The sequence below is a fragment of the Pristiophorus japonicus genome, chromosome 7, assembly GCF_044704955.1.
Source record: "Pristiophorus japonicus isolate sPriJap1 chromosome 7, sPriJap1.hap1, whole genome shotgun sequence".
NCBI classification, from domain to species: Eukaryota; Metazoa; Chordata; class Chondrichthyes; family Pristiophoridae; genus Pristiophorus; species Pristiophorus japonicus.
The window spans coordinates 59,703,497-59,731,027 of record NC_091983.1 but is presented as its reverse complement, the minus strand read 5'-3'; the positions used below and the strand labels follow the sequence as shown (position 1 = coordinate 59,731,027).

The window sequence follows — 27,531 nt, the reverse complement described above, 5'->3', positions numbered from 1 at the left end:
CTCACCAATACTCTGTACAGTTGTAGCAGGACTTCCCTGCTTTTATACTCTATCCCCTTTGCAATAAAGGCCAACATTCCTTTTGCCTTCCTGATTACTTGCTGTCCTGCTTGCTAACTTTGTGTTTCATGCACAAAGACCCCCAGATCCCTCTATACTGCAGCATTTTGTAATTTCTGCCCATTTAAAAAATAATTTGCTTTTTTATTTTTTCTGCCAAAGTGGATAACCTCACATTTTCCCACATTATACTCCATCTGCCAAATTTTTGCTCACTCACTTAGCCTGTCTATATCCCTTTGCAGATTTTTTGTGTCCTCCTCACAACTTGTATCATCAGCAAACTTGGCTACATTACACTCGGTCCCTTCATCCAAGTCATTAATATAGATTGTAAATAGTTGAGGCCCCAGCACCAAACCCTGCAGCACTCTATTAGTTACAGCCTGCCAACTGGAAAATGACCCATTTATCCCCACACTCTGTTCTCTGTCAGCTAGCCAATCCGCTATCCATGCTAATATATTGCCCACAACCCTGTGAGCTTTTATCTTGTGTCGTAACCTTTTATGTGGCACCTTATCGAATGCCTTCTGAAAAATGTAACAAATCTACAGTGCATTGGTCAGATTGAAAAAATGATATTTGCAAAATTTACAGGTTGTTCTTATTTTGAAAACTGATAAATGTCACAATTACCATGTTAAAAAAAATCAAAATGAAACAACCCTCTAGCTCAATCTGTAACCTCAAAACCTGTGTAAAACCTAATATGTGACATCTTTTTACTCTTTACAATATCCACACACATTCTCCTGGTTTTGTAACTTTTACATACTTCAATACTCACAGGTGTTCAGATGGGAACTGCCGTCACTGGATTTGGACTTTTTACGAGATTGCTTACGCTCCTCATCACGTATCTTTCGTTCGGCACCCTGTATATCAATGTCACATGCAAAAAAAAATCATCTTACTAATTTCACTGCCGTTTCCAAGATTATTTACACGGCATTAAAGGAGAAATTGCTTTAAGCAGGTCATCTCAATAACATGGCCACCAACAGAGCTCCCAGCACATGCCCCTGCGTACAGTTCAGTCTGCTACACTAGTTACTCAGCATAAAGAGGGAACCTTCCTTCCTCTACCTGAAGTATAGGTAGCTGAATACTGGACAGATTTCCAGTCCCAGCAATTGTACTAGTTTGCAAAATATTGCTCCAACAAGCAAATAAAAAGGCAAAATACTCACAGCAAGCACTCTAAATAATATCCAACTTTTGCAGTGAGGTATCTACCTCTGGCCTATAGAATTTATGGAATAGTCACAGGAACATAAGAAATAGGAGCAGGAGTAGACCATACGGCCCCTCGAGCCTGTTCCACCATTTAATACGATCATGGCTGATCCGATCATGGACTCAGGTCCACTTCCCCGCCTGCTCCCCATAACCTCTTAATCCCTTATCGGTTAAGAAACTGTCTACCTCGGTCTTAAATTTATTCAATGTCCCAGCTTCCATAGCTCTGAGGCAATGAATTCCACAGATTTACAACCCTCAGAGAAGAAATTCCTCCTCATCTCAGTTCTAAAATTATGCCCCCTAGTTCTAGGCTGCCCTATCAATGGAAACATCCTCTCTGCATCCACCTTGTCAAGCCGCCTCATAATCTTATACATTTTGATAAGATCACGTCTCATTCTTCTGAATTCCAATGAGTAGAGGCCCAACCTACTGAACCTTTTCTCATAAGTCAATCCCCTCATCTCCGGACTCAACCTCGTGAACCTTCTCTGAACTACCTCCAAAGCAAGTATATCCTTTTGTAAATATGGAAACCAGAATGTGACCATTTTTGTGGCCTGTCAAGAACAAAGCAGAGTTGTTGTTTGGTAAATAATTTGTCAAATAGATTGGAGATAATTTTAGCTTTGGGCAATAGTGTAAAATGGTGCTATTTGATCAACTGGCCATTGTACACCTCTCCTGATCATCATTTCTATTGACTTCAATTGATTTGTAACGGGTGGCCAATCTGATAGCACCCCACTTACACTACTGCCAAAAGTCAAAATTACCCCCATCATCTTTTACATAATGCTAAATGTGCCTCTTACAAGCCTGCTACCTAAACAAGGCTGGCATTTAGAAAAGAGCACTGTATTATTATTCACTTCCAATCTATGTGCATTTATCATTTATTTTTCAGTTGTATAGGAATGTAAGTATGCAATGAGAAAAGGACAGTTTGATCAGCAGGCTGTTCCCTTTGCAGACAATGTGCAATTTGCCCTATTACATGGTCCTGTGAAGAATGTGCTGGACGAGTTGTAACTTTATACGAGATGCAGTCCTTATTATATTGTTGCTTGGCTGCCCTCTGTTTTACCATCTATCAAATGTATTTTGTGCAATACTTTCTTCAACTTAAAGAAAGACTTGCATTTATATAGTACTTTTGACAACCTCATGACATCCCAAAATGCTTTACAGTCAATGAAATACTTTTTTGGAGTGCAGTCTGTGGCTCAGTGGGTAGCGCAGTTGCTTCTGAGTCAGAAGGTTTTGGGCTGAAGTCCCACTCCAGGAACTTGAGCTCATAAATCTAGGCTGACATACCAGTGCAGTGCTGAGAGAGTGCTGCACTGTCGGAGATGCCGTCTTTTGGATGAGACGTTAAATCTCAGATGGATGTAAATGATCCTATGCTACTATTTCAAAGAAGAACAGGAGAGTTATCCCCAGAGTCCTGGCCAATATTTATCCCTCAATCAACAGATTATCTGATCATTATTACATTGCTGTTTGTGGGAGCTTGCAGTGCGCAAATTGGCTGCTGCATTTCCCACATTACAACAGTGACTACACTCCAAAAGTACTTCATTGGCTGTAAAGCGCTTTGAGACATCAGGTGGTTATGAAAAGCGCTATATAAATATAAGTTTTTCTTTTATAGGGTGGATTTTGCAAGGTGCTACTCCTGACATGGAGCAAGTTGGTCCATTAAAAGCTACAGAAGAGAATGTCGCTATTCTTGAGGCCAGAGCAGTCGGTGAGTTCAGGAAACCCAAGGAGGTCCGTGAGTTCGGGAGCTCCGTGAGTTCAGGAAACCCGAGGAGTTCCGTGAGTTCGGGAGGTCCGTGAGTTCAGGAAACCCAAGGAGGTCCGTGAGTTCGGGAGCTCCGTGAGTTCAGGAAACCCAAGGAGGCTCGTGAGTTCGGGAGGTCCGTGAGTTCGGGATACCCGAGGAGTTCCGTGAGTTCGGGAGGTCCGTGAGTTCGGGAAACCCGAGGAGGTCCGTGAGTTCGGGAGCTCCGTGAGCTCGGGAGGCCCGGAGATCTGAGAGTTCGGGAGGTCAGGAGTCCGAGGAGCAGGAAGGTTGGAGGTCGGCGAGGAGCTCACAGCTCTCATCTGGGCAAGTAAATGGCTGGCTGTTTGATTGGTAAGTATCTCTCTCTCTCTCTTTTTATTCTTAATCAGCTAAGTTTAATTAGAGGGATGACAGGGCAGCTCAGTCCTGTGGACTGCACATCCTGTGGCATCTGGGAAGTCGTGGACGCTTGGCGTGGCCTAGACAACCATGTGTGCAGGAAGTGTCTCCATTTTCAACTACTCGAGCTCCACGTTTCAGGAGGTGGTCACCCCACAGCTTAAAAGCATGCAGGGAGAGGGGAAATGGGTGAACACCAGACGGAGGAAGAACACTACGCAGGTAGTGCAGGAGTCCCCACCAAGTTCATCTCACTTTCCAACCGATATTCTCTTTTGAGCACCGATGCCTCTGGGGAGTGCAGCCAGAGCCAAGCCCAAGGCACCACGGGTGGCTCAGCTGCACAGGGGACAGGGACAAAAGATAAAAGAGCTGTAGTGATAGGGGATTCAATAGTTAGGGGAATAGAGAGGCTTTTCTGCAGCTGTAGACGTGACTCCAGGATGGTATGGTGTCTCCCTGGAGCCAGGGTCAAGGATGTTACAGAGCGGACGCAGGGCATTCTGGGGAGAGAGAGTAAACAGCTAGAGGTCGTGCTCCATATCAGGACCAATGACATAGGTAAAAAGAGGGATGAGGTCCTACAGGCAGAATTCAGGGAGCTAGGAGAAAAATTAAAGGGTAGGACCTCAAAGATAGTAATCTCCTGGTTGCTACCGGTGCCACGTGCTAATGAGTACAAGAATAGAAGGATAGAGAGGATGAACACATGGCTGGAGAGTTGTTGTAGGAGGGAGGGCTTTAAATTCCTGAGGCATTGGGACCACTTCTGGTGGAGATGAGACCTGTACAAACCAGACGGGTTGCACCGCAACAGTGCCAGGACCAATATCTTCGCAGGGAGATTTGCTAGTGCTGTTGGGGGAGAGTATAAACTAGCTTGGCAGGGGGGTGGGAATCTGAGAACAAATTCAAAAGGGACGGAAGTAAAGCTGAAATTGGAAAGCCAGAAAGTAGAAAGTGAATCTGTAAGATAGAGGAAAAATGGATTAGTAAGTAGTAATCAAGGGGGTCTTCCTCTGCTAAATGGAATATACTTCAATGCAAGGAGTATAGCGAATAAGGGGGATGAGCTGAGAGCACAGGTAGATACATGGGAGAATGAAATTATGACCATTAGAGAGACGTGGCTGAAAGAGGGGCAGGTTTGGCAGCTCAATATTCCTGGTTACAGGATTTTTAGACAAGACAGAGAGGGGAGGGGGGTGGTATTGATTAAATGAACTATTACAGCTGTGAGGAGGGTGATGTGTTAGAGGGATCATCAAATGAGGCCATATGGGTCAAACTGAAAAATATAAAAGGGGCAATCACACTGCTGGGCATATATTATAGATCCCCGAACAGTGGGAGGAAGATAGAAGAGCAAATATGTAGGCAAATTTCTGAGAAGTCCAAAAACCATAGGGCAGTAATAGTAGGGGATTTCAACTCTCCTAATATTGATTGGGGCAAATATAGAAACATAGAAAATAGGTGCAGGAGTAGGCCATTCAGCCTTTCGAGCCTGTACCACCATTCAATAAGATCATGGCTGATCATTCCTTCAGTACCCCTTTCCTGCTTTTTCTCCATACCCCTTGATCCCTTTAGCCATAAAGGCCATATCTAACTCCCTCTTAAATATATCCAATGAACTGGCATCAACAACTCTCTGCGGCAGGGAATTCCACAGGTTAACAACTCTCTGAGTGAAGAAGTTTCTCCTCATCTCAGTCCTAAATGGCCTACCCCTTATCCTTAGACTAGATCCCCGGTTCTAGACTTTCCCAACATCGGGAACATTCTTCCCGCATCTAACCTGTCCAGTCCCGTCAGAATCTTATACGTTTCTATGAGATCCCCTCTCATCCTTCTAAACTTCAGTGAATAAAGGCCCAGTTGATCCAGTCTCTCCTCATATGACAGTCCAGCCATCCCTGGAATCAGTCTGGTGAACCTTCGCTGCACTCCCTCAATAGCAAGAACATCCTTCCTCAGATTAGGAGACCAAAACGGAACACAATATTCCAGGTGAGGCCTCACTAAGGCTCTGTACAACTGCAGTAAGACCTCCCTGCTCCTATACTCAAATCCCCTAGCTATGAAGGCCAACATACCATTTGCCTTCTTTACCGCCTGCTGTACCTGCATGCCCACTTTCAGTGACTGATGAACCATGACACCCAGGTCTCCTTGCACCTCCCCTTTTCCTAATCTGCCACCATTCAGATAATATTCTGCCTTCGTGTTTTTGCCCCCAAAATGGGTAACCTCACATTTATCCACATTATATTGCATCTGCCATGCATGTGCCCACTCACCTAACTAGTCCAAGTCACCCTGCAGCCTCTTAGCGTCCTCCTCACAGCTCACACCGCCACCTAGTTTAGTGTCATTTGCAAACTTAGAGATATTACACTCAATTCCTTCATCTAAATCGTTAATATATATTGTAAAGAGCTGGGGTCCCAACACTGAGCCCTGCGGCACTCCACTAGTCACTGCCTGCCATTCTGAAAAGGACCTGTTTATCCCGACTCTCTGCGTCCTGTCTGCCAACCAGTTCTCTATCCACGTCAGTACATTACCCCCAATACCATGCGCTTTGATTTTGCACACCAATCTCTTGTGTGGGACCTTGTCAAAAGCCTTTTGAAAGTCCAAATACACCACATCCACTGGTTCTCCCTTGTTCACTCTGCTAGTTACATCCTCAAAAAATTCCAGAAGATTCGTCAAGCATGATTCATAGCGTGAAAGGTATAGAGAGTGTGGAATTCTTAAAATGCATTCAAGAGAACTTTTTTAGTTAGTATGTAACAAGCCTAACATGGGAGGGGGCAGTTTTGAATTTCATTTTAGGGAATAAAGCTGGGCAGGTAGAGGGGGTATCAATGGGAGAGCACTTGGGTGCCAGTGACCATAATTCAGTCAGATTCAAGATATTTATGGATAAGTACAAGGATAGACCAGGAATAAAAGTCCCAAATTGGGGAAAAGCTAACTTTTCTAAGTTGAGAAGTGATTTGGCCACAGTGGACTAGAAACAGATACTTGTGGGTAAATCAGTGTCGGAACAGTGGGAGGCATTCAAGGAGGAGATCTGGAGGGCTCAGGCCAAACATGTGCACTTAAAGAAAAAGGGTGGGAATAACAATTCTTGAGCAGGGGCCCCTGGCTCTCTGGGGACTTACAGGGGAGGATAAAGAAAAAAAGGGAAGCTTATGTCATATACCGATGGCTAAATACTATAAAATCTTTGGAGGAATATAGAAAGTTTAGAGGTAAAATTAAAAAAGATATTAGGAATGCTAAGAGAGAGCATGAAAAATTATTGGCAAGTAAAATTAAAGAAAACCCAAAGATGTTCGATAAATATATTAAGAGCAAGAGGATAACTAAAGAAAAGTAGGGCCTATTAGAGACCACGAGGGTAATGTTGGTATGGTTCTTAATGAATACTTTGCGTCTGTTTTCACAAAGAAAAGGGGCAATGTGAAATTCTGGATTAAATAAACAGTGAGAGAGGAGGTATTAAGGGGTTTAGCAGCTTTGAAAGTGGATAAGTCCCCAGGCTGTTGAGCAAAATAAAAAACAGGAAATAGCACAGGCTTGACTATCATTTTCCAATCCTCTTTGGATTTGGGCATGGTGCCGGAGGACTGCTGATATGGTACTCTTGTTTAAGAAGGGAGAAAGGGATAGGCCGAGTAATTACAGGCCTATCAGCCCAACCTCAATGGTGGGAAAATTGTGAAAAATCTTGAAGGACAGGATAAATCTACATTTAGAAAGGCAAAGATTAAATGGGGACAGTCAGCACAGATTTGTTAAGGGAAGGTCGTGTTTGACTAACCTGATTGAATTTTGAGAGGAGGTAACCAGGAGGATCGATGAGGGTAGTGTGTATGATGTAGTGTATATGGACTTTAGCAAAGCTTTTAATAAGGTCCCACATCATCATCATCATATGCAGTCTCTCGGAATCAAGGAAGACTTGCTTCCACTCTAAAAATGAGTTCTTAGGTGACTGAACAGTCCAATACAAGAACCACAGTCCCTGTCACAGGTAGGACAGACAGTCGATGAGGGAAAGTGTGGGTAGGATTGGTTTGCTGCACGCTCTTTCCGCTGCCTGCACTTGATTTCTGCATGCTCTCGCGGATGAGACTCGAGGTGCTCAGAGCCCTCCCGGATGCACTTTCTCCACTTAGGGCGGTCTTTGGCCAGGGGCTCCCAGGTGTCAGTGGGGATGTTACACCTCATCAAGGAGGCTTTGAGGGTGTCCTTGAATCATTGCTTCTGCCCAACTTTTGACTCATTTGCTGTGAAGGAGTTCTGAGTAGAGAGCTTGCTTTGGGAGTCTCATGTTTCAGGCATGCAAACAATGTGGCCTGCGGAGCTGATCAAGTGTGGTGAGTGCTTCAATGCTGGGGATGTTAGCCTGGTCGAGGACACTAATGTTGGTGCGTCTGTCCTCCCAGGGGATTTGCAGGATCTTGCGGAGACATTGTTAGTGGTATTTCTCCAGCGACCTGAGGTGTCTACTGTACATGGCCCATGTCTCTGAGCCATACAGGAGGGCGGGTATTACTATAGCCATGTAGGTCCCACATGACAGACTGGTCACGAAGGTAAAAGCCCATGGGATCCAGGACAAAGTGGCAAGTTGGATCCAAAATTGGCTTAGAGATAGGAAGCAAAGGGTAATGGTCGATGGGTGTTTCTGTGACTGGAAGGATGTTTCCAATGGTGTTCTGCAGGGCTCAGTAATGGATCACTTGCTTTTTGTGGTATACATCAATGATCTAGATTTGAATATGGGGGTATGATTAAGAAGTTTGTAGATGACACTAAAATTGACTGTGTAGTTGATAATGAAGAGGAAAGTCATGGACTGCAGGAGGATAACAATCTACTGGTCAGGTGGGCAGAGCAGTGGCAAATGGAATTTAAGTCGGAGAAGTGTGAGGTAATGCACTTGGGGAAGACTAATAAGGAAAGGATATACACATTAAACGGTAGGCCAATTAGTCGATTAACAAAGGGACCTTGGAGTGCTTGTCCACAGATCCCTGAAAGTAGGCCAGGTGGATCAGGTGGATAAGGTGGTTAAGAAGACATACGGAATGCTTGTCTTTATTGGCCGATGCACAGAATACAAAAGCAGGGAGGTTATGCTTAAATTATATAATACTCTGGTTAGGCCACAGCTGGAATACTGCATGCAGTTCTGGTTGCCGTAGGAAGGACGTCATTGCACTGAAAAGGGGGCAGAGGAGATTTACGAGGATGCTGCCTGGAATGGATAATAGCTATGAGGACAGATTGGATAGGCTGGGTTTGTTCTCTTTGGAACAGAAGAGGCTGAGAGGAGACCTCATTGAGGTCTATAAAATATTGAGGGGCCCAGATATAGCGGATAGCAAGGGCCTATTTCCTTTGGTGGAGGGGTCAATTACGAGGGGGCATAGTTTTAAAGATGGTTGGTGGAAAGTTCAGAGGGGATTTGAGATGAAGCTTCTTCACGCAGAGGGTTGTGGGGGTCTGGAACTCACTGCCTGAAAGAATGGTAGAGGTGGAAACCCTCATCACATTTAAAAGGTACTTGGATGGGCATTTGAAGTGCCGTGACCTGCAGGGTTACTAGAGCTGGTAAGTGGGATTAGACTGGATAACCTCTTGTTGGCTGGCACAGATACGATGGTAAGTACTGCAGGGAATCGAATATGGCCAGAATGATCTCCTGATCTAGCTTCAATCGCCTGGCTGGGTCGGAGAGGAATTTTCTCAGATTTTCCCCCCCCAATTGGCCTGGGTTTTTAATTTTGTTTTTGCCTGTCCCGGGTTGTCGCATGGCTCCGACTGGGGTGGAGTGTAAAATGTTGCGTTGCATGGGGTGTTGCAGTTGTGTGGGGCGGACTGGTTGGGCCGGATGCTTTTTCCGCCATTGTCCATTGGTTTATATGTAACCTTCAGGGCTGCTGATCGAGAGCCGTGTGGCTCATTGTCGGCCGGCGCGGACACGATGGGCCGAAATAGCTTCCTTCTGCGCTGTAAATTTCTATGTTTCTATGTTTCTTTAGCCCAGGCAATCCCAGACACAGGACGGGCTGGGAACTAAACTCTTAATTGAAGATCACAGCCAATTCTCCAAAGCACAAAGTACAAAATGGTGGAGGAAGCAATGCTGTTGCTCCATAAAAAATGCACTCGGTCATTTCCTTACTGCTTATACATAAGGAGGCTTGTTACAAATTTATGTTGCTAGCGTGGAGCTTTACAGTTTAGTACTTGGTGCAAACTAACCACGTGATATTGTCTGTCTTCATGATGTATGCTTGACCAAAAAAAAAAGCACCATAAAGGGTAAAATTAAGCCCCTTATTCCATCAGCATACCTTGTCACAGAAGACTTTAATCTGGCAGTAGGCCCTGTGGATGGGTTTGTTGCTTCGGGTGTTGTAACTGTATGTATCGATCTGGATGTTCAATGGTAGCCCTTTGACTCCTTTTTGAGATGAGAAGTCTGTGCTGAGACAGTTGACTGAGACAAAAATCTGTAACAGGAAGCAGTCAGAAACCTTAAGCTGAGCAAGTTAGGGATAAAGTAGTAAAGCAGACAAATACTTTTAACTATACTGTGACAGCAGTAAACACCGCCGCATATTTAGTTTCAATACCTGTACCACAATGTAAAAGTGGGAAATAGAGAGGTCCAGGCTCCATTTCTAGCATTGAGCTTCACCAGTTGCAAGTGTGGTGATGAAGACAGTAGCTCCGATTTTACAGCCCATGCTTATTGCCAGTTTGGCTCTGTACCAGGAGCGGTGCCTCACAGAATTCCCCCGTCAATCACTAGATCAAATGAGCAATGATTTTTCAGTGGACTTGAACTTATGACCTAAATGTCCCTTGGGTGAGTTTACCACATTCAGTATTTATACTGGGAAGGGTCGATATCTGTATTGATCTATCCCTACAACTAGCATATTTGATGGGCTGGAACACTAATGAAAACATGACCAATATGTATAGAAAAGCACTGTTTCTGGTTTCCTAGTTGCGCTGAAAACTCCATTCAATAGACCTGGTGGGGCTGGAGTTGCAGGGGACGGCAAGGGGAGAGATTTCCTCAGTGGGTTACGTGAAATAAAATCATAATCCAGAACTGGCGTACAATTTTGTTATACATGCGTGACAGAGGTATTCTCTCGTGCATTTAAAAAACAATGTCATGACTGAAATCCATTGATTACAGAGAATTTCTAATAATATGTAGAATAATTATGGAAAGACGAATTGCTTTTTTGTATCTCTTTCTATGCAGTTGTCTTGTCTACAGGTGAAAAATATAGCCACCAATATTTTAATTTATATGCAACTAAAAATTTTATTTTTCAAATCAGACAGAAAACACTTGCGTTTACACAACTTCTCACATCCTCAGGATGCCCCAAAGCACGTTACAGTCAATGAATTACTTTTTAAACACGGTCATTATTTAGACAGACAGGACAGCCAATTTGTACATAACCAGGTCTCACAAACAGTAAATAAGATAAATGACCAGTTCAGAGTTGGTTGAGGGAGGATTGTTGGCCAAGGCACAAGACGATCTTCTTACTATTCTTCTAATCGTCTCATAGAATCTTTTATGCCAACCTGAACAGGCAGACGGAGCTTCTGTTTAGAATTTATTTTTTCTACTCCCTGTTTAGCATTTCAAATGGCAGAGACCATCTCCAACAATGCAGCATTCCCTCAGTGCACTGCAATAACAGCCCAGATTTCTTCCTCAAAGCATCAAGTGGGGCTTGAACCCACAACCTTCTAACTCAGAAAATGACAAAATAGGGCACTCTTAGAAACTTGCTGCGATTTACTCCAGCCCCAGGCTCGAGTTTCTTCTCGATGAGTCCCTTGGTTTCCTCGGTCATGCCCACTGTGGCACTCATGGTTGATGGTTTGCCCAGAACATCAACCTAACTGCATCAGCCCCTGTTCCCAGCAACCATCCTGCCCAGCTCATTCAGGGTTTAAACTCATTAATCTCCTCTCACCGTCACTCCTATTACCGCCCTTTCTCCCCCCCCCCCCCCCCCCCCCCCCCCCCGGCCACCAACAGCATTTACCTGACAATGTGGAAGATTGCCCAGGTATGTCCTAGCCACAAAAAAGCAGGATAAATCTAACCTGGCCAATTACTGCCCTATTAACCTCCTCCCAATTATCAGTACGCGATGGAACAAGTCATCAGCAGATGGAGGAGCAGAATGCCAGAGGAGGTAAAATTAGCAACATCTAAACAGCATTTCAGCAAGTATGGTGCTGAGGAGCTCTAGCAAAACATGTCAATGGGAGTCAAAGGCTAAAACCTTCCAGTGGCTGGAGTCATACCTGATGCAAAGAAAAGTGATTATGGTTATCAGAGACCAGTCAGCCCAGTCCCTGGACATTACTACAGGTGTTCCAAAGAGAATCATCCCGAGTCCAAACATCTTAAATTGCCTAACACCATTGCGGGAGCACCATCACCACAAGGACTTCAGCAGTTCAAGGAGAAAGCCCAGCATCACCTTCTCAGAGCAACTCGGGATGGACAATAAATGCTGGCCTGACAATATTAACAACATTCCAAGAACAAATAATCATTTTTAAATTCCGAGAGAAGGCAGCGCTGGAGAGCTCCACTGAGAATAATCCCGATGTAACTGATGGGATTGCGGCCTGCAGATTTTTTATGGCCCAGATCCCTAGCTGAACGTGGCAGATGTGGTACAAAATAGGCGAAAGAGATATATAGAGTGAGAAAGTCTGAAAGGAAGAAAGACCATTCAAGCTAACAAGCCAGCTCCATCAAATGGACCATACTATCTCTGACTGCAGAAATTGTGTGGCATACACATTGAATGCAAATCCCACCAATGAGAGAAGGGAAAAAACAGCTTTTGTTTTCAAGCAGAGTTTAATTAGATACAAAGTAGAGACACCCATGAATAAGGTTATCACATAGATGTCATTTTACAACTTTGCTCCCCTAATTGCTCCGATTATATATGAAATAGGTCTGGGATAGTGAAAGCCACTCAATGTGTTTGGGCATGTTGAAGAATGGAAACCACCTGCTTGTATTTGTCTTTCAGTATGTGGTGCCCTCTGCTGACAACATGTAGCAACAACTATTTTTCTCTGTCTATTTGGCAATATATTAGCAAGTTACAACCAGAGACAACACCTGTCTCCCAAAATTGACCCTGGGGAAGGCAGGGAACACAGAGTAACTCAGAGAAATTGTACAGTGGCACCATCAGGTAATATTTTTACCATCAGGTAATATATTTTCCACAACCAGATACATCTTGATGTTTAATCATCTACTTATAAAGGGGCACTATTCCTGGTAATACTACAGTTCTGTGATGAAATGGACACCACTCACCTCAGTCAAAATTACACACATTGGCCCAATTACATAGAATATATAGCACAGAAAGAGTCATGCTGGTGTTTATGCTCAAATTGAATCAGCTCCCATGCTTCCTCATCTATCAGCATAACCCTCTATTCTCTTTTCCCTCATATGGTTATCTAACTTCCCCTTAAATGCATCTATATGATTCGCTTCAACCACTCATTGTGGTAGTGAGTTCCACATTCTCACTACTCTCTGGGTAAAGAAGTTTCTTCTGAAATTCCTCATTTGATTTCTTGGTGACTATCTTATATTAATAATCTCTCGTTTTGCTCTTCCCCAAATGGAAACACTCTCTGTGTCTACTCTTATCAAAACCTTTCATAATTTTAAAGACCTCTATTAGGTCACCCCTCAGCTTTTTCTTTTCGAGAAAAGAGACCCAGGCTGTTCATCCTTTCCTCATAGTTCTGGTATCATCCTTGTAAATCTTTTTTGCACCCACTCCAGTGTCTCTATATCCATTTTATAATATGGCAATCAGAACTATACACAACACAGTACACATCTACAAGATGCACTGCTGCAACTTGCCAAGGCTTCTTCGACAGCAGCTCTCAAACCCGTGATCTCTACCACCTATAAAGACAAGGGCAGCAGGCGCATGGGAACATCACCATCCCTAAGTTCCCCTCCAAATCACACATCATCCAGATTTGAAAATATATCGTTGTTCCTTCATCGTCGCTGAGTCAAAATCCTGTAACACCCTCCCTAACAGCACTGTGGGAGTATCTTCACTACACAGACTGCTGCAGTTCAAGAAGCCGGCTCACCACTACCTTCTTGAGGGCAATTAGGGATGGGCAATAAATACTGGTCTTGCCTGCAACGTCCACATCCCATGAACAAATACAAAAAATAAGTGTGGTCTAACCAAGTTGGATATAAGTTTAGCATAACATCTCTAGTTTTCAATTCTACCCCTCTAGAAATAAAACCTAGTACTTGGTTTCCTTTTTTATGGCCTTATTGCCTGTGTCACAACTTTCAGTGATTTGTGTATTTGTACTCCCAGAACTCTTTGGTTCTTTATCCCATTTAGATTCCGATTTTCCAAGTAATTTGCGACCTCCTTATTTTTCTTACTAAAATGTAATACCTCACACTTATCTCTGTTGAAATTCATTTGCCAATTATATGCCCGTTCTGCAACCAATGTACCCGTTAAAAATTTTGCACACTTATATATGGTTGATATTTTATAGACTGGTGTAGATCAATAAATTAATAATCTGTTGCTTTCCTTATCAACTCATGTTCAGAACCCACTCTTCTCGCAATTTGATGACTGAATGTTGAACAACCCATCCTTTGCTATTAATCAAAACTAGGCCAAATAAAACTCACAAATTTGTCAAAACCATACAACTAATCTGTGTGAATAGGGTTATTGTTGCTACCTAGAACAAGATAGCATCAGGAGTTTGTCATGGATATTGTGCTCTGTCCATATTTCCATCAATAGCTTCATTATTTTAAAGTTGGAAATTACCCAAAAACAAACAATTCATGTGGAATTTTTATTCATTAATGCAATAAGTCGTGCATTGTACAATCCAGTATCCTAGGAGTTCTGTCCTGATTTTTATGCCAACTGGCTGTCTAGCAAAACAAATCATTTGTGCAAACATACATTTCTCACCCTGCAATTTTCAGTCCATAAATGCCTACTTTTATGGTGCACAATATTAATATTGCTGGGTCAACAGGAGATCGGGATATTCTCTGGGCATTTTCTAAATGTTTAAGTGTTAAATACAGAAATTATCTCATAAGAAAACATGAGGGAGTTGTGTAGGTCTTAGCCAAATGTAAAATAATATGTATATTTAAGGCCTAATTGGCAAGTATGGTATTATTTTTGAAGGAACAATGCAGTAAGCACTTTATTTGTCCTCTTAATATTTGTCTTTGTCAGAGGCCTTTCCTGTTTGTGTAATTTTAACAAAATGTATTTAATGACAGCAACAATTTGCATGTATATGGCATGTTTAACATAATACAATATTGCAAGGTGCTGCACAGGGCAAGAGCAGACAAATAATGATAGTAGGAGGAGGGAACTGACAGTACGGTCAAAGTAGTAGATTGTGAGAAAGAGGTAGCAAGGGAGAGAGATTTAGGGATACAGTTCCAGAATGCGAGACCAAGGCTTTGCCAGTGAGGCGGGGGTGGAGTGAGCACTCGGGCTGGAGGAGTTTGTAGAGGTAAGAAGGAGTGATGTTATGAAGGGAGTTGTAAACATGGGCAAGAATTTAGAATTAGTGTTTGGGTGTGGGGAAGAAATGGAGATTGGCAAGGATAAGGATGAAGGGGAGTAGGGCATGGTGTGAACTCCAGAGGAAAGCAATGGCCAAGTCAAGCCCGGAAGTGACAAAAGGATGAGCATATTAGTGGCACTAGTGGTGAAAGCAAGAGCAGAGATAGCAATAGTGTGGAGGTGGAAATAGCGATCTTGGTGATGGATAAGATATGTGTTGGGTTCCTTAGGGGTTCTCCTGGTTGGCCGGTGTAACTTCAGCAGTAGAAATCTAGGTACACTGTGTAATGGGGGTTGCACCAATCTTCCGCCGAAGATACAGTGACCAGGAACTCACTATAAATTTTTAGTTGGGACTGATCTTGAAAGATTGCACAAGGTCAACCCTTGTGAAAAACAGGGGACATAATGCTCATTGTGATCCACTCCCTCTGCCTCAAGGTTTGAAACAAAACACTGATTATAGTCCTGAAGGGAAGGAGAACTGCAGTTGAATGGTTAGATCATATGTTGAGAGCTGGACTGAACAGCTGGATATTCAGATCCCATTTTCCCAAATTACTCTTCTGTAACTTGAAACATCTTCCTGTGTACTTTCCTATTAACTGGGAAAAACAAAATACAGCCAAAAATATTTATTGCAATATTACAAATGTGGCATTACTTTGCTAAATAATAAGTTAATAAATACCCTTTGTTATCTACTACTGAGGAAACACCATCCTCTGGGCCATTATTACCAAGTTAGAAGCTCACATCCACTGAAATAAAACTGGCCTGGGCCAGCAAAACAAGGGAAGGGAAGCCAATCTCTGTGCAGAACTATTTTTAGTGCCGCTTTCCTTTGGACCCCTGGGTCAATGACCCAAGAACAAAACTGAAAGGTCCTTGGATTGCTGCCCATCTATGAAAGCAAAGATGTACCTGGTTCATATTATGTAGGCAATCATACCTCTCTCGCCTCCTGTGTACATCATCTGTGTCAGAGTGTCACTAGTTGCTTAGGCAACTCATTCTCTGAAGATTTACAGCTACGGGGTGATATTTTACAGAAATGCTGCTTCCCATCAACTACAATTATTATATTTTGAGTCAACATACATCCATATCACTTCATCAAAGTACACAAGAAAGTGCAACATAAATGCAAATTGGTGACAAGTAAATGTAGAGCAGTAACCAGGAAAAATCGCTACTCAGCGAGCTAAATGTTTGGAATAATCTAACAAGCAAGGCAATAAAGGCAAAAATATTGGGGTCATTCAAAATACGGTAACATACCATAATGGAAGAGCTAATGCACTATGTGGGGGGGGGGGAAATGAGCTTCTAAAGGGCTTTTCCTCACCTAATCTTCTTCCTGTTGTCTGTGCATTGCAGGCACTTCAGCTGGCCAACAGGGGGCACTCATGAACTATTACACAGGAATGAGTCAGATTGCCGTAGGCAAGAACTCCAAGGGAGCTCATTGGGCAACCCAGCAATTAATTCTGTGTTATTTCTGCAACCAGGAGATTAATTCACTGCATTTTGAGGGGGGAAAAAACTTGGAAAGACCGGCTTGTCTGCTTGTTAGAAACAAACAAAATATTCCACTCCTATAAATATTGCCTCAGTTTCTCCCTCCTTTAAACTTATTCCTTTAATGACTCATTGTGTATTATATTGGCTGTCAAATTTATTAGATGAATCAGACCCTGGTGTTGATTTACAGTTGAATTAGTTTTATAAGGCCCCAGGAAGGGACACCACTGCACCTAACTCTTCCCACCCTTCCATTACTGGCTTCCTTTCCATGCAGTCAATTCCCTTGACCATCGCACAGGACTAACTTGAAAAAAGATAAAAGGAAATTTGATTTGATTTCTGAAACTGATACATGATTCATCGAAATTAACATGCAAATACAATGTTTCTTTTGTATGTAAACAGGATGTACTTTATTACTCCTCATATCTAGTATATATAGCTGAGAATATTTTTTTATTTATTCTTGGGATGTGGGTGTCACTGGCAAGGCCGGCATTTATTGCCCATCCCTCATTGCCCTTGAGAAGGTGGTGGGGTGGGCCTTTGTCTTAAACCACTGCAGTCCGTGTGATGAAAGTACTCCCCGCCCCCCCCCCCCCCCCAATGCTGTTGTTCATGGTAGCAATTTGATACAACGTTGCAGAACACCCTACAGACTGGGCTGTAGCTTTGACCCATCTGCTGCTACAGGAGTATAAGGTAAATTCAGTGTTACACTGAGTCTCAGCTGCCCGTCACAGTTTGGCCCAGATTCAACAAACCCCTGGGCATATTTGCTATTTGGGAGGAAAGAAAGTCTGTGCAAATCAGTCAAATTTGCATCAAAATGAACTAGCGTGTGATTTTGTCAGTGGGCTCTGGGAGCCCAGAACTGAATATCTGTCTTTTATTCAAATTAGAATAAAGTGAAATCACAGACTCACCAGATTACTTTAAATTGCATGTAGGAAAATATCACTAGCAGAGCTCAGGAAAGGCCATCCCATTATTCCTCCCCTCACTGAATCATTAAAAGTCTATTCTTTATTCATTTAGTCTATTCATTTAAATAGCATCCGATGGATTCTGGGGTCCATTTCACCATTTTCTGCACTGATTGCTCTATGCAGTGGTGGTACATAAAAACATGGCATTGAAGTAAACGTTGGCAATAAAGAGGTGACAGGACTGTCTGCTTTTTAACAATATGTCACCGGTATACAGAAACTGTTATGTCTTTAGATGCTCTGATAATGACTCCACGAGCCAAAGTATTGCACTTGAACTGTAGTGACCTTAGTGCATTTAATATAACTCCAGAGTGATGATCACACCTGGTGGCCTGCCTTTTATACTAGGCCTGGCACACCTGTACAGGTAATCTACAAGTCTCCCACTGCAGTGCCCTCTGGTGGCACACCTTAGTGACCATACAGCTGGTGTACAAGTTTCCCATGGTAGTGCCCTCTGGTGGCACATCATGTATAATAGTACAAGCAGTAAACATGTCTGGATACATGACAGAAACCACCTTTCATGATGACAGGACATGTAGGAAGCACAGTAGCCAATTTGCGCACAGCAAGGTCCTCAAACAATAATATGATAATGACCAGATAATCTGTTTTACTGGATGTTGATTGAGGGATAATATTGGCCAGCACACCGGGGATAACTCCCTTGCTCTTCTTAGAAAAAGTGCCATGGGATCTTTTACATCCAGAGAAGCCAGACAGCACCTCCTCCAACATTGCAGCACTCCCCCCGGTACTGCATTGAAGTCTCAGCCTACTGATAACCTGCCGATGTCAGAGCTTTTATATAGGACAATGCAGAAAAATGAAGTGGGAACTGCACCATTGTACATTCTATACACAGAAAGTGAAAGAGCAGTGGAACATAATTCAACAGTCAACTGTTTCACACCCGGGATTTTGAAAAGAGGGCTTTATATAGAAATGGTCATATCTCTTGTAGATTTATACGCACATCATGGATTACTAGGTACTTCTAATTAAAATAATTGGTGTATATGAGAAGGAATATTTTAATTGTTGAACTTAAATGAAAGAGGATGATGTGGTCTGAGGTAATGTGTTATCAGTTATATACTATTCACCAAATGGGCAAGGATGTCATTTAGCTTTTCAAGTTTAAAATAAAAAACACAATTCAATATGCTCAGATTTTTACATTACTTTAAAAATATAAGCTCTGTATTAAAAAAAACTAGAACTCAAGGTTATTATGGACTTCACAAATTCAGCTCGGTTTCCCATCACATTTTTATTAATAGCCTGTCTAAAATTGCATGTTGGGCAGACTTTAATTTGTGGAGACAGACCAGAGGCAGTTTAATATTAAAACATGCTCTGCACATTTAATCCCATTATTAAGTTTCCCTTACCGCATCAATATCCTAACTAAATGCTTCCCATTAAAATTAATTGCCTTCAATTTCCACAGGGATTCTCTGGTGGACGACTGGTGGAACCCTTGGAGAACCAACAGTTAAAATAGATAAAAACAGCCATTTCTGACATTTCTCCAGAGTTTCTGCTGATCTTCCGCTGAAGTTACGGCAGATCATCGGGCATACCCCGGGGAAATTCTCATCCAATAGAAGCAAACTCCACTTCATACAACAGCTGCACAGGGCACACAAAAAATGAGCTAATATCCAAACCGATTGTTCAGTTCTCGCCAGTCCGTCACTGACCAGAACACCAAGCACTTTCATCAGAGAATAGTGACTGGCAAATGAAGTAAAAGCAAATGAAAACCCGGGTTGGAAAAAATAATAAAATGGGTTTGATGATATAAGCCCTGTTTCACGACCCATTACTGCATCTAGTTGTGGTAACAGCTCCATGATGCAAGCACGCAGCTACACTGAACACCTCTATGCAGCACAAAAGGGATGATAATCGCATGGCAGTTTGGAAAATCTGGGCCTGTAAAGCTGTCAGAACCCCTTCGTACTACGAGGAGCTGTGCAGGCGCATTGATGACAATCCCTTAAATGCCACAGCTGCCGACCCGCACAGCAGGTAACAGAGGAGTGCAGCTCTTTGCGACTCGTGCTGAAGATGACTAAGAAGCGAAGGAACAACGGACGTGCCAAGAAGGGCCACGGCCATGTCCAGCCAATCAGGTGCACAAACTGCGCCCGCTGCGTCTCCAAAGACAAAGCCATTAAGAAGTTTGTTATCCACAACATTGTGGAGGCTGCTGCAGTCAGAGATATTTCGGAGGCCAGCGTCTTTGATGCATACGTTCTGCCCAAGCTCTACGTGAAGTTACATTACTGCGTCAGCTGTGCCATCCACAGCAAGGTGGTGAGAAATCGCTCCCGGGAGGCCAGGAAGGACCGAATCCCCCCTCCACATTTCAGGCCAGGCGCCAACATCCCACGTGGACCTCCTCCCAAGCCTATGTAAACATTAACAGATCCTATAATTTGGTTTGAAATAATAAAAATGTTGGACCACTGAAAAGAAAGAGGAGTGCAGCATATAGGAGTTAACCATATAGGTGGCAAAAAAACACTTCATTTTAAATAAAATTGTTGCTTAAACCCAAAATAAGGCAGTGGGAAATGAAGGTTAATCGGGTACCGAGGGCTACTGCTGCAACCTATGTGCATCGACTTCAAATTCCCTCCTTCCCCCCCACTGCAGGAAAATAGGCTGCCTGACCCCAGAACACTGCGCTACGTGTAAATTAAACAAAACGGACCTGTCTCTTTCATTTCAGATACAAGCAGAAAATAGTCACGGCATTCCTACTATGTCAAGCGAGCTCTTTTCATCCAGTGTGCGCACCAGGAACTCCAGCACACCAACCTAAGCAGTCAGTTCGTGCTACAAAATGGCCCTTTTGCACCTCAGTGAAAGGAGTAAAGCAAACATAAGAACATAAGAATTAGGAACAGGAGTAGGTCATCTAGCCCCTCGAGCCTGCTCCGCCATTCAACAAGATCATGGCTGATCTGGCCATGGACTCAGCTCCACTTACCCGCCCGCTCCGCGTAACCCTTAATTTCCTTGCCACTCAATACAAAGTGTCATCGGCTGCCTTGGGAGTCGAAGTCCGCCCATGGTATAAGGATATAAACACTTGAGTTCATCATCATAGGCAGTCCCTCGAAATCGAGGAAGACTTGCTTCCACTCTAAAAAGGTGAGTTCTCAGGTGACTGTACAGTCCAATACGGGAATTACAGTCTGTCGCAGGTGGGACAGACAATCATTGAAGGAAAGGGTGGGTGGGGAGTCTGGTTTGCCGCATGCTCCTTCCGCTGTCTGCGCTTGGTTTCTGCATGCTCTCGACGATGAGACTCGAGGTGCTCAGCGCCCTCCTGGATGCTCTTCCTCCACTTAAAGCGGTCTTTGGCCAGGGACTCCCAGGTGTCAGTGGGAATGTTGCACTTTATCAAGGAGACTTTGAGGGTGTCCTTGAAATGTTTTCTCTGCCCATCTGGGACTCGCTTGCCATGTAGGAGTTCCAAGTAGAGTGCTTGCTTTGGGAGTCTTGTGTCGGGCATGCGGACAATGTGGCCCACCCAGCAGAGCTGGTCGAGTGTGGTCAGTGCTTCGATGCTGGGGATGTTGGCCTGATCGAGTTATACACTGATGTAGACAATGCATACACTCTAACTGAAATTAAACAATGGGTGTTATGTTCAGAATAAATCCACAGGACTGTATTGCAAGCTCAAACTGTTGTGACCTTGGTCTCTTTATTCAGACTCCAGAGTGGGGAAGCAGCATGGTGAATCACCTTTTATATCTGCTTGCCCCAGTGTGCACAGGTGACCATTAGGTCTCCCACAGGTGTGCCCCCTAGTGGCAAGTCTTACATTTTGGTAAGGTTTACATACATACATAACATCACTCCCCCCAAAGTCTTATGTGCAAGTTATTTGCAAGTTGAGACGATCTGGCGCCCCACGTCGATCTGCTGGGTTGAAGTCCTGACATGGTGGGTTCATCCTCGTGGTTGACGGCGAAGTTGATCGTGTTAGTGGGTCGCTGGAGGCCAGGTCCTTTCACAGTCTTTCCTGGTTATCTGTGGTTCACAGCTTGGTCTAGTCCAAATGCTTTACACATTAGCCCAGAGCACGGTTTCACAATCAAACGCTACATTTGCAACACATACACGCCATTCCCCCACCCCCACTTGGCTAATGCGGTGCTAGTGGCCCAATAAGGGCCCTGACCATAGTCTACATCACTTATTCTGATGTCGCGTGGGGGGAGCCATGCATTCTCTGCTGATGGCCTACAGAAGGCTCGGTTCGGAATGATTCTGTCTGGTGACTGCGTAGTACCCAGGATAACTGGGTTTGTAGGGAGTCTACCGTGATACGTGTGGTGCTAGGTTTAGCGATTTGGGCTGCCTGCTCCGGGCTATTGTCATTGACTCTGAGGTCTAGCAAGCCCAGGATGGCCGCAATGGCCCTGAGACTTTTGGTAGTGGCGCGAGGCCTAGTGGTCCTGGGCCGTAGTATGGGGGCCCTGGACCAGTGCCCTGTCTTACTTTGCAACGTTGGGATGGGCCTTTCATCTTTGCGACGGATAGGTTGCAACATCCCGTCGAGCAGTTCACCTTTGGCTGGCGGTAATGTGGGATCCTGGCTGGTCCAGGTCCTAAGCTGGGGGGCCGTTACGGTTGACCCCTCGCTTTCTAGCACTTCCAAGACCGCGAGTGGGTCTGCAGGCTGCGCCGTTTCCACCCCGGTGGTGGGCAACGGTAACCAACTGAGTGCATTAGTACCGTTCTCAGTGCCTGGCCCGTAGCGGATCATGTTACAGTGCACAGACAGTGTTAGACATTCTCGAAACAACGCATCGATAATGGCGCCACTGCTCTCCCAAACTCGTGGGATGGGCAGCTTGTCTGACTCGAGCACATATTGGGACACTCTTTGGTACGTCTCTTTAGTCCCGTGTATACAGGCTGCTGCTTTATTTAACTTATTGGATACATGTTCAATTGTTTGGGGCTCGCCCGCTACTTTTGCTTGCTGCACAACACTCCCGACTCCAAGTATTTTGTCAGATACATATACGACCGGTTGGTGTTCGCCCACTACTTTGGCTTGTTGTAAGGTCCCCCCGACCCCATGCAATGGTACATCATTGGCCGCGAAGGACCGTTCACATGGGTTACACAGTGCAAACAACTTATTGGAATGTGGTGGGTTCCTGGCCTTCTCAGCGGCTGCCCCTTTACCTTTGACCCAAACCCAGTCATCTCCCTTGCTGGGCAACACATTCCTCTGTTCCGTTGCGACGACCTCCCGTGGTCTGGACGCTCTCTCGTCCCGTGGTCTGGATACACTTTCATCCCGTGGTCTGGATACCCTCTCGTCCGTGTCAGTGATGTCGACTGCTGCGAGCTTCCTCCGCAGGGATTTTGCCTCTGGCGTTGGGAAGACGCATTCGGATCATTTCGGCTGGAGTCCCACTCCGCATGGTCGACCTGGAGCCTCTTCCATCATTGCAAAGAGGTCATCGGCTTTGGGTGGTGGGTACCGCGCCTGTACCGCTGCTCGGTTGATCTTCACCTCCTCGTGGTCGTGATGAGCGGCCTGTGCCTCGGGGATCTGCAAATGGATCTGCACTTCGATGCCTGGTTCAGCTGAAGGTGGGGGTTTGCTCAGCATTTAAGAAGAGGAGATATCATTCACCGGAGAAGGTACGCAGAGGTCTTCCCAGTTCCATCGAATCTTCCCCATCCACCTCCTGCCAAGCAGTGTTGGCCCATTACCTGAAACAATCCACAGTGGTAAATCGTGCACTGCTCCCTCAGGGAATACTCTTGTATCCACACTACCAATATCAGTTCCTTTGTGTAGGTGCACAGCTTTGCCTAAATCGGGATCAGCTTGGGTCGTTGTGCTCTGTTGCCCCACAGCCTCTCGAATGCCTTCTGGCTCATAACTGATTGACTCGCCCCCGTGTCTAGTTCCATGGAGACTGGAGTGCCATTAAATTCAACTTTTAACATTATCAGAGGGCTTTTGGTGGTGAAGGTGTGTATCCTATATACTTCCTCTTCATCCTCAGGTTCAGTTGCCTCTCCTGCTCTTTCATTGTGATCCTCGTTGGATCGGTCGTCCTCTCCTGACTCTGCCATGTGGTGAGTCAGAGATCATTTGCACATTCGCTGGAGGTGCCCCATTGTTTCACAGCCCTTGCACACATAGGGCTTGAATCGACATTGATGAGCTCTATGGCTGCCCCCGCAGCGCCAACATGATGCTAATGGATACGCATTCATGCCCCACAGCGGACTCTGAGTCACTCTAGGCCTAGGTCTGGCCTCTGCAGTCGTGTGGGCCCTGCCCTGTGCCGTTCTGCCTGATGAAAACATCATTTTATGCGCAGTACTTGCCGGTGAGCTTCGATTCTGTCAAGATATCTGTTTCGTGTTATCGCTCGTGGATATGATGGCTTGGGCTATCGTGATAACCTTGCTCAAATCTAGGGATTCGGCAGACAGCAGTTTGCGAAAAATGACCTTATGGCCAATATTAAGCATGAAAAAGTCCCGCACATTTCCCCCAAGGATCCTGCAAATTCGCACTGTCCCGCAAGGCATCTTAGGTCGGCGGCAAAACTCACCATGTTCTGGCCCTCGGAGCGACAGTGCGTGTAAAAGCGATACCTGGCCATGAGGATGCTCTCCTTTGACTTGAGGTGCTCCCAAACCAGCGTACACTGCTCTGTGTAAGATTTGTCCGTTGGTTTGACTGGTGCCAGCAAATTTTTAAGGAGGCCACATACCGATGACCCACATACGGTGAGGAGAATCGCCTTGCGCTTGATCGTTGGCCACAAAGTACTGGCCAAGACCATCAATGAAGGCTTCCCAATCATCACCCTCAACAAATCTCTCAAGAATAACAACGGCAGCCATTACGTGAAAGTTCGTGATCTGTTACTCGTCGCCAATTTGTTATGTTCAGAATAAATCCACAGGACTGTATCGCAAGCTCAAACTGTTGTGACCTTAGTCTCTTTATTCAGACTCCAGAGTGGGGAAGCAGCATGGTGAATCACCTTTTATACCTGTTTGCCCCAGGGTGCACAGGTGACCCTTAGGTCTCCCACAGGCGTGCCCCCTAGTGGCAAGTCTTACATTTTGGTAAGGTTTACATGTATACATAACAATGGGAAGGGCCAGCTGCTGCACAAAACCCCAAATTATCATAACAGCCATGAAACTGAAACAGTTCCTGTTGAAGTGAAATAAAAATAAAGATGCATAGCTCACTGAATATCAGCATCTGAGACCAGAAGAAAGCTTAACATTCCATTCGAAATGGCCATTTTCCATTTTTATTTTAGATTTGTACTGTTTCTTTTTAGCTTAATTGAAATAAAATGAAAAATGGGGCTGGGCTTTCCTCTACTATACTGCCCACAATAAGGCGGTGGGAAATGAGGGACAGTCAGGCACAGAGGCCTGCTACTGCTGCAGCCCACATGCCATGACTTCAAATTCCCTCCTTCCCCCTCTGCAGGGAGGATCCCCAGAACACTGTGCTCATGTAAATGGCGGCAGGAGGTAAGGCCGAGTAGCTCACCCGATCTCCCTCCTTTCTACCTCTCCTTCTACTGACCACAGGGAGCATCAGAAGATGGATGGTGGTGCATCCTAGGGCAATGAGGAAAGGCTTGCTATTTGGTTGTTTGGAGGAAACAGGGCAGAGACGTGGCATCTCTCCCTTCATAATGGCCCTGAAACACGCATCATTTGAGCGCCGCAATTCAGTCAGAGGCCTTCATTTCAAAATTGTGTGAAGTCTTCAGGACACATCTTACCATCTTTAAACAGCTCCTTTCTCTTCTGTTTTTGCAATGTCAGATTCCCTGTTGGTGTTGGGGTTCCCACTGGAAGCCTGCCCTGCTTAACTAATGACACCCAGCCCAGGAAAATGGATCGGGGTCACAGTGAGGTCGAGAGGCAGGGCATAAGTATTGACCCGACAGATTCCTCCAGTGGCAAACCCAACCCAGAGGAAAGTCTGGCCCACAATCTCCCAAAGAGGTGCGATGACTGTTGCCTGAAAGCAGGGGAGTGAATTTGCTCAGAGTGCTTCCGCTCTACTGCCGTAACTTCAGTAGAAGTTTGTCAGAATCCAGCTTACACGTGTAAACAGGGGTTCGACCGAACTTACGGCAGTGTAGCAAGAGCAGCTCTGGAGAAATTCACCCCCGAGGAGTTAAATGCATGTCTTATTCTGGTAAGAAATCTGGGTGTGGCTTTTTCATTAGAGACAATCAATCAGGTTCTACAGGTTTTTGCATCCAGCCTGCATAAATTAGTTGCAGAACAGGTCCGGTCATCAGTCAAGCATCCTTCAGTACTTTATCCTATGAGTTTCTGGTATTTTCATTGTTTAGGAAATCATTCTTATCTTCTGATTGGCACCTGATAACACTAAGGTGAGGTATAGATGAGCTGGATTCATAACTTGGGATAAGCTGAAAAGTAGTTTCAAAACACTGAACAAAGATAACTACAACTCCAGTATTCAGATTATTCTAATTCCATCCAGCTCGGGCATTGGATGCCACCGGTTCCCAGTTTGAACAGAGATGTTTCAGTTCAAAACTCCACAGGATTCACCAATGAAACCACAAAGGAATCTGCTTTCACTCCCCAGGACCAATGTCAGATTCAAAGAGCCCAAGTTTCGGGCCGCGCCTAAAACGGCGCAGCCCGGACCTGGACGCCCATTTTTCGCGCCAGAAAGTGCGCCTAAAAAAAAACTTACCTATTCTCCGGCTCCCTGCAGGTCCTCTGGAGCTGGGCGCGGTGCAGCACGAGCTGTAGGGGGCGGAGCCAGGTCCCTGCGCTGCAAACAGTGCCGGGACCTCTGCACATGCGCGCTACAGTGGGCACGCATGTGCAGTAGCTCCAGGCGCCCAAAACTGTGGGAGGGGCCCGAAGCACGCAGCCCCTAGCCCTGGCCGAATGGCCTCACTGGGGCTGCGTGAATAAGGCTCCTCCCACCCGACCGGACCTGACCCCCGCTCTCCTCCCGGACCTCCGCGACTCTCTCCCCCCACCGCCCCGGACCTCCGCGACTCTCTCCCCCCCCCGCCCCCCCCCTCCCCGGACCTCCGTGACTCTCTCCTCTCTTCCCCCCCCCCCCACGCGAACCTCCGCGACTCTTCCCCCCCCCCCCCACCCGGACCTCCGCGACTCCCCCCCCCCCCCGGACCTCCGCGACTCTCTCCTCTCTTTTCCCCACCCCCTCCCCACGCGAACCTCCGCGACTCTTTCCCCCCCCCCCCCACCTGGACCTCCGCGACTCCCCCCCCCCAGACCTCCGCGACTCTCCCCCACCCCCCCCCGCGACTCTTCCCCCCCCCCCCCCCACCCGGACCTCCGCGACTCCCCCCCCCCCCCGGACCTCCGCGACTCTCTCCTCTCTTTCCCCCCCCCCCCCACGCGAACCTCCGTGACTCTTCCCCCCCCCCGGACCTCCGCGACTCTTCCCCCCCCCCACCCCAGCGACTCTCCCCCTCCCCCCCCCAGCGACTCTTCCCCCCCCCCCCTCCGAGACCCGACGCCACCTACCTGTAAATCCAGCCCGAGGTCTTGTTCCCGGCCGTTCAACCTCCTTCTCTCCCTTCCCCCCCCCCCTCTCCTTCCCTCCCCCCAATCTCTTCTTCCCTCTCCCCCTCTCCTTCCTTCCCTCCCCCCCTCTCCTTCCTTCTCCCTCCCCCTTCTCTCACTTGCCCCTCCTTCTCCCCTCCCCTCCTCCCTCCCCTCCCCCTTCTCCCACTCG

At 45.6% G+C, this 27,531-nt stretch overlaps 1 protein-coding gene, 1 long non-coding RNA gene and 1 pseudogene across 2 annotated transcripts in view; 2 read left to right on the top strand and 1 right to left on the bottom strand.

The window, feature by feature from the left end:
• Window positions 1-27,531, bottom strand: part of grhl1 (grainyhead-like transcription factor 1) — a 95,400-nt gene that overhangs the window by 22,650 nt on the left and 45,219 nt on the right. The window contains exons 8-9 of the mRNA XM_070884982.1: window positions 9,877-10,035; window positions 889-938 (exon numbers count right to left, since the gene is read on the bottom strand). Of these exons, the coding sequence (XP_070741083.1) occupies window positions 889-938; window positions 9,877-10,035 (209 nt within the window). The remainder of the gene's footprint in view (window positions 1-888; window positions 939-9,876; window positions 10,036-27,531) is intronic.
• LOC139267136 (uncharacterized) overlaps window positions 3,229-27,531 on the top strand; it is a 41,474-nt gene continuing 17,171 nt past the window's right edge. The window contains exon 1 of the long non-coding RNA XR_011593832.1: window positions 3,229-3,445. This is a non-coding gene — a long non-coding RNA (uncharacterized lncRNA). The remainder of the gene's footprint in view (window positions 3,446-27,531) is intronic.
• On the top strand, window positions 19,796-20,223 carry LOC139266774 (small ribosomal subunit protein eS26 pseudogene; annotated as a pseudogene).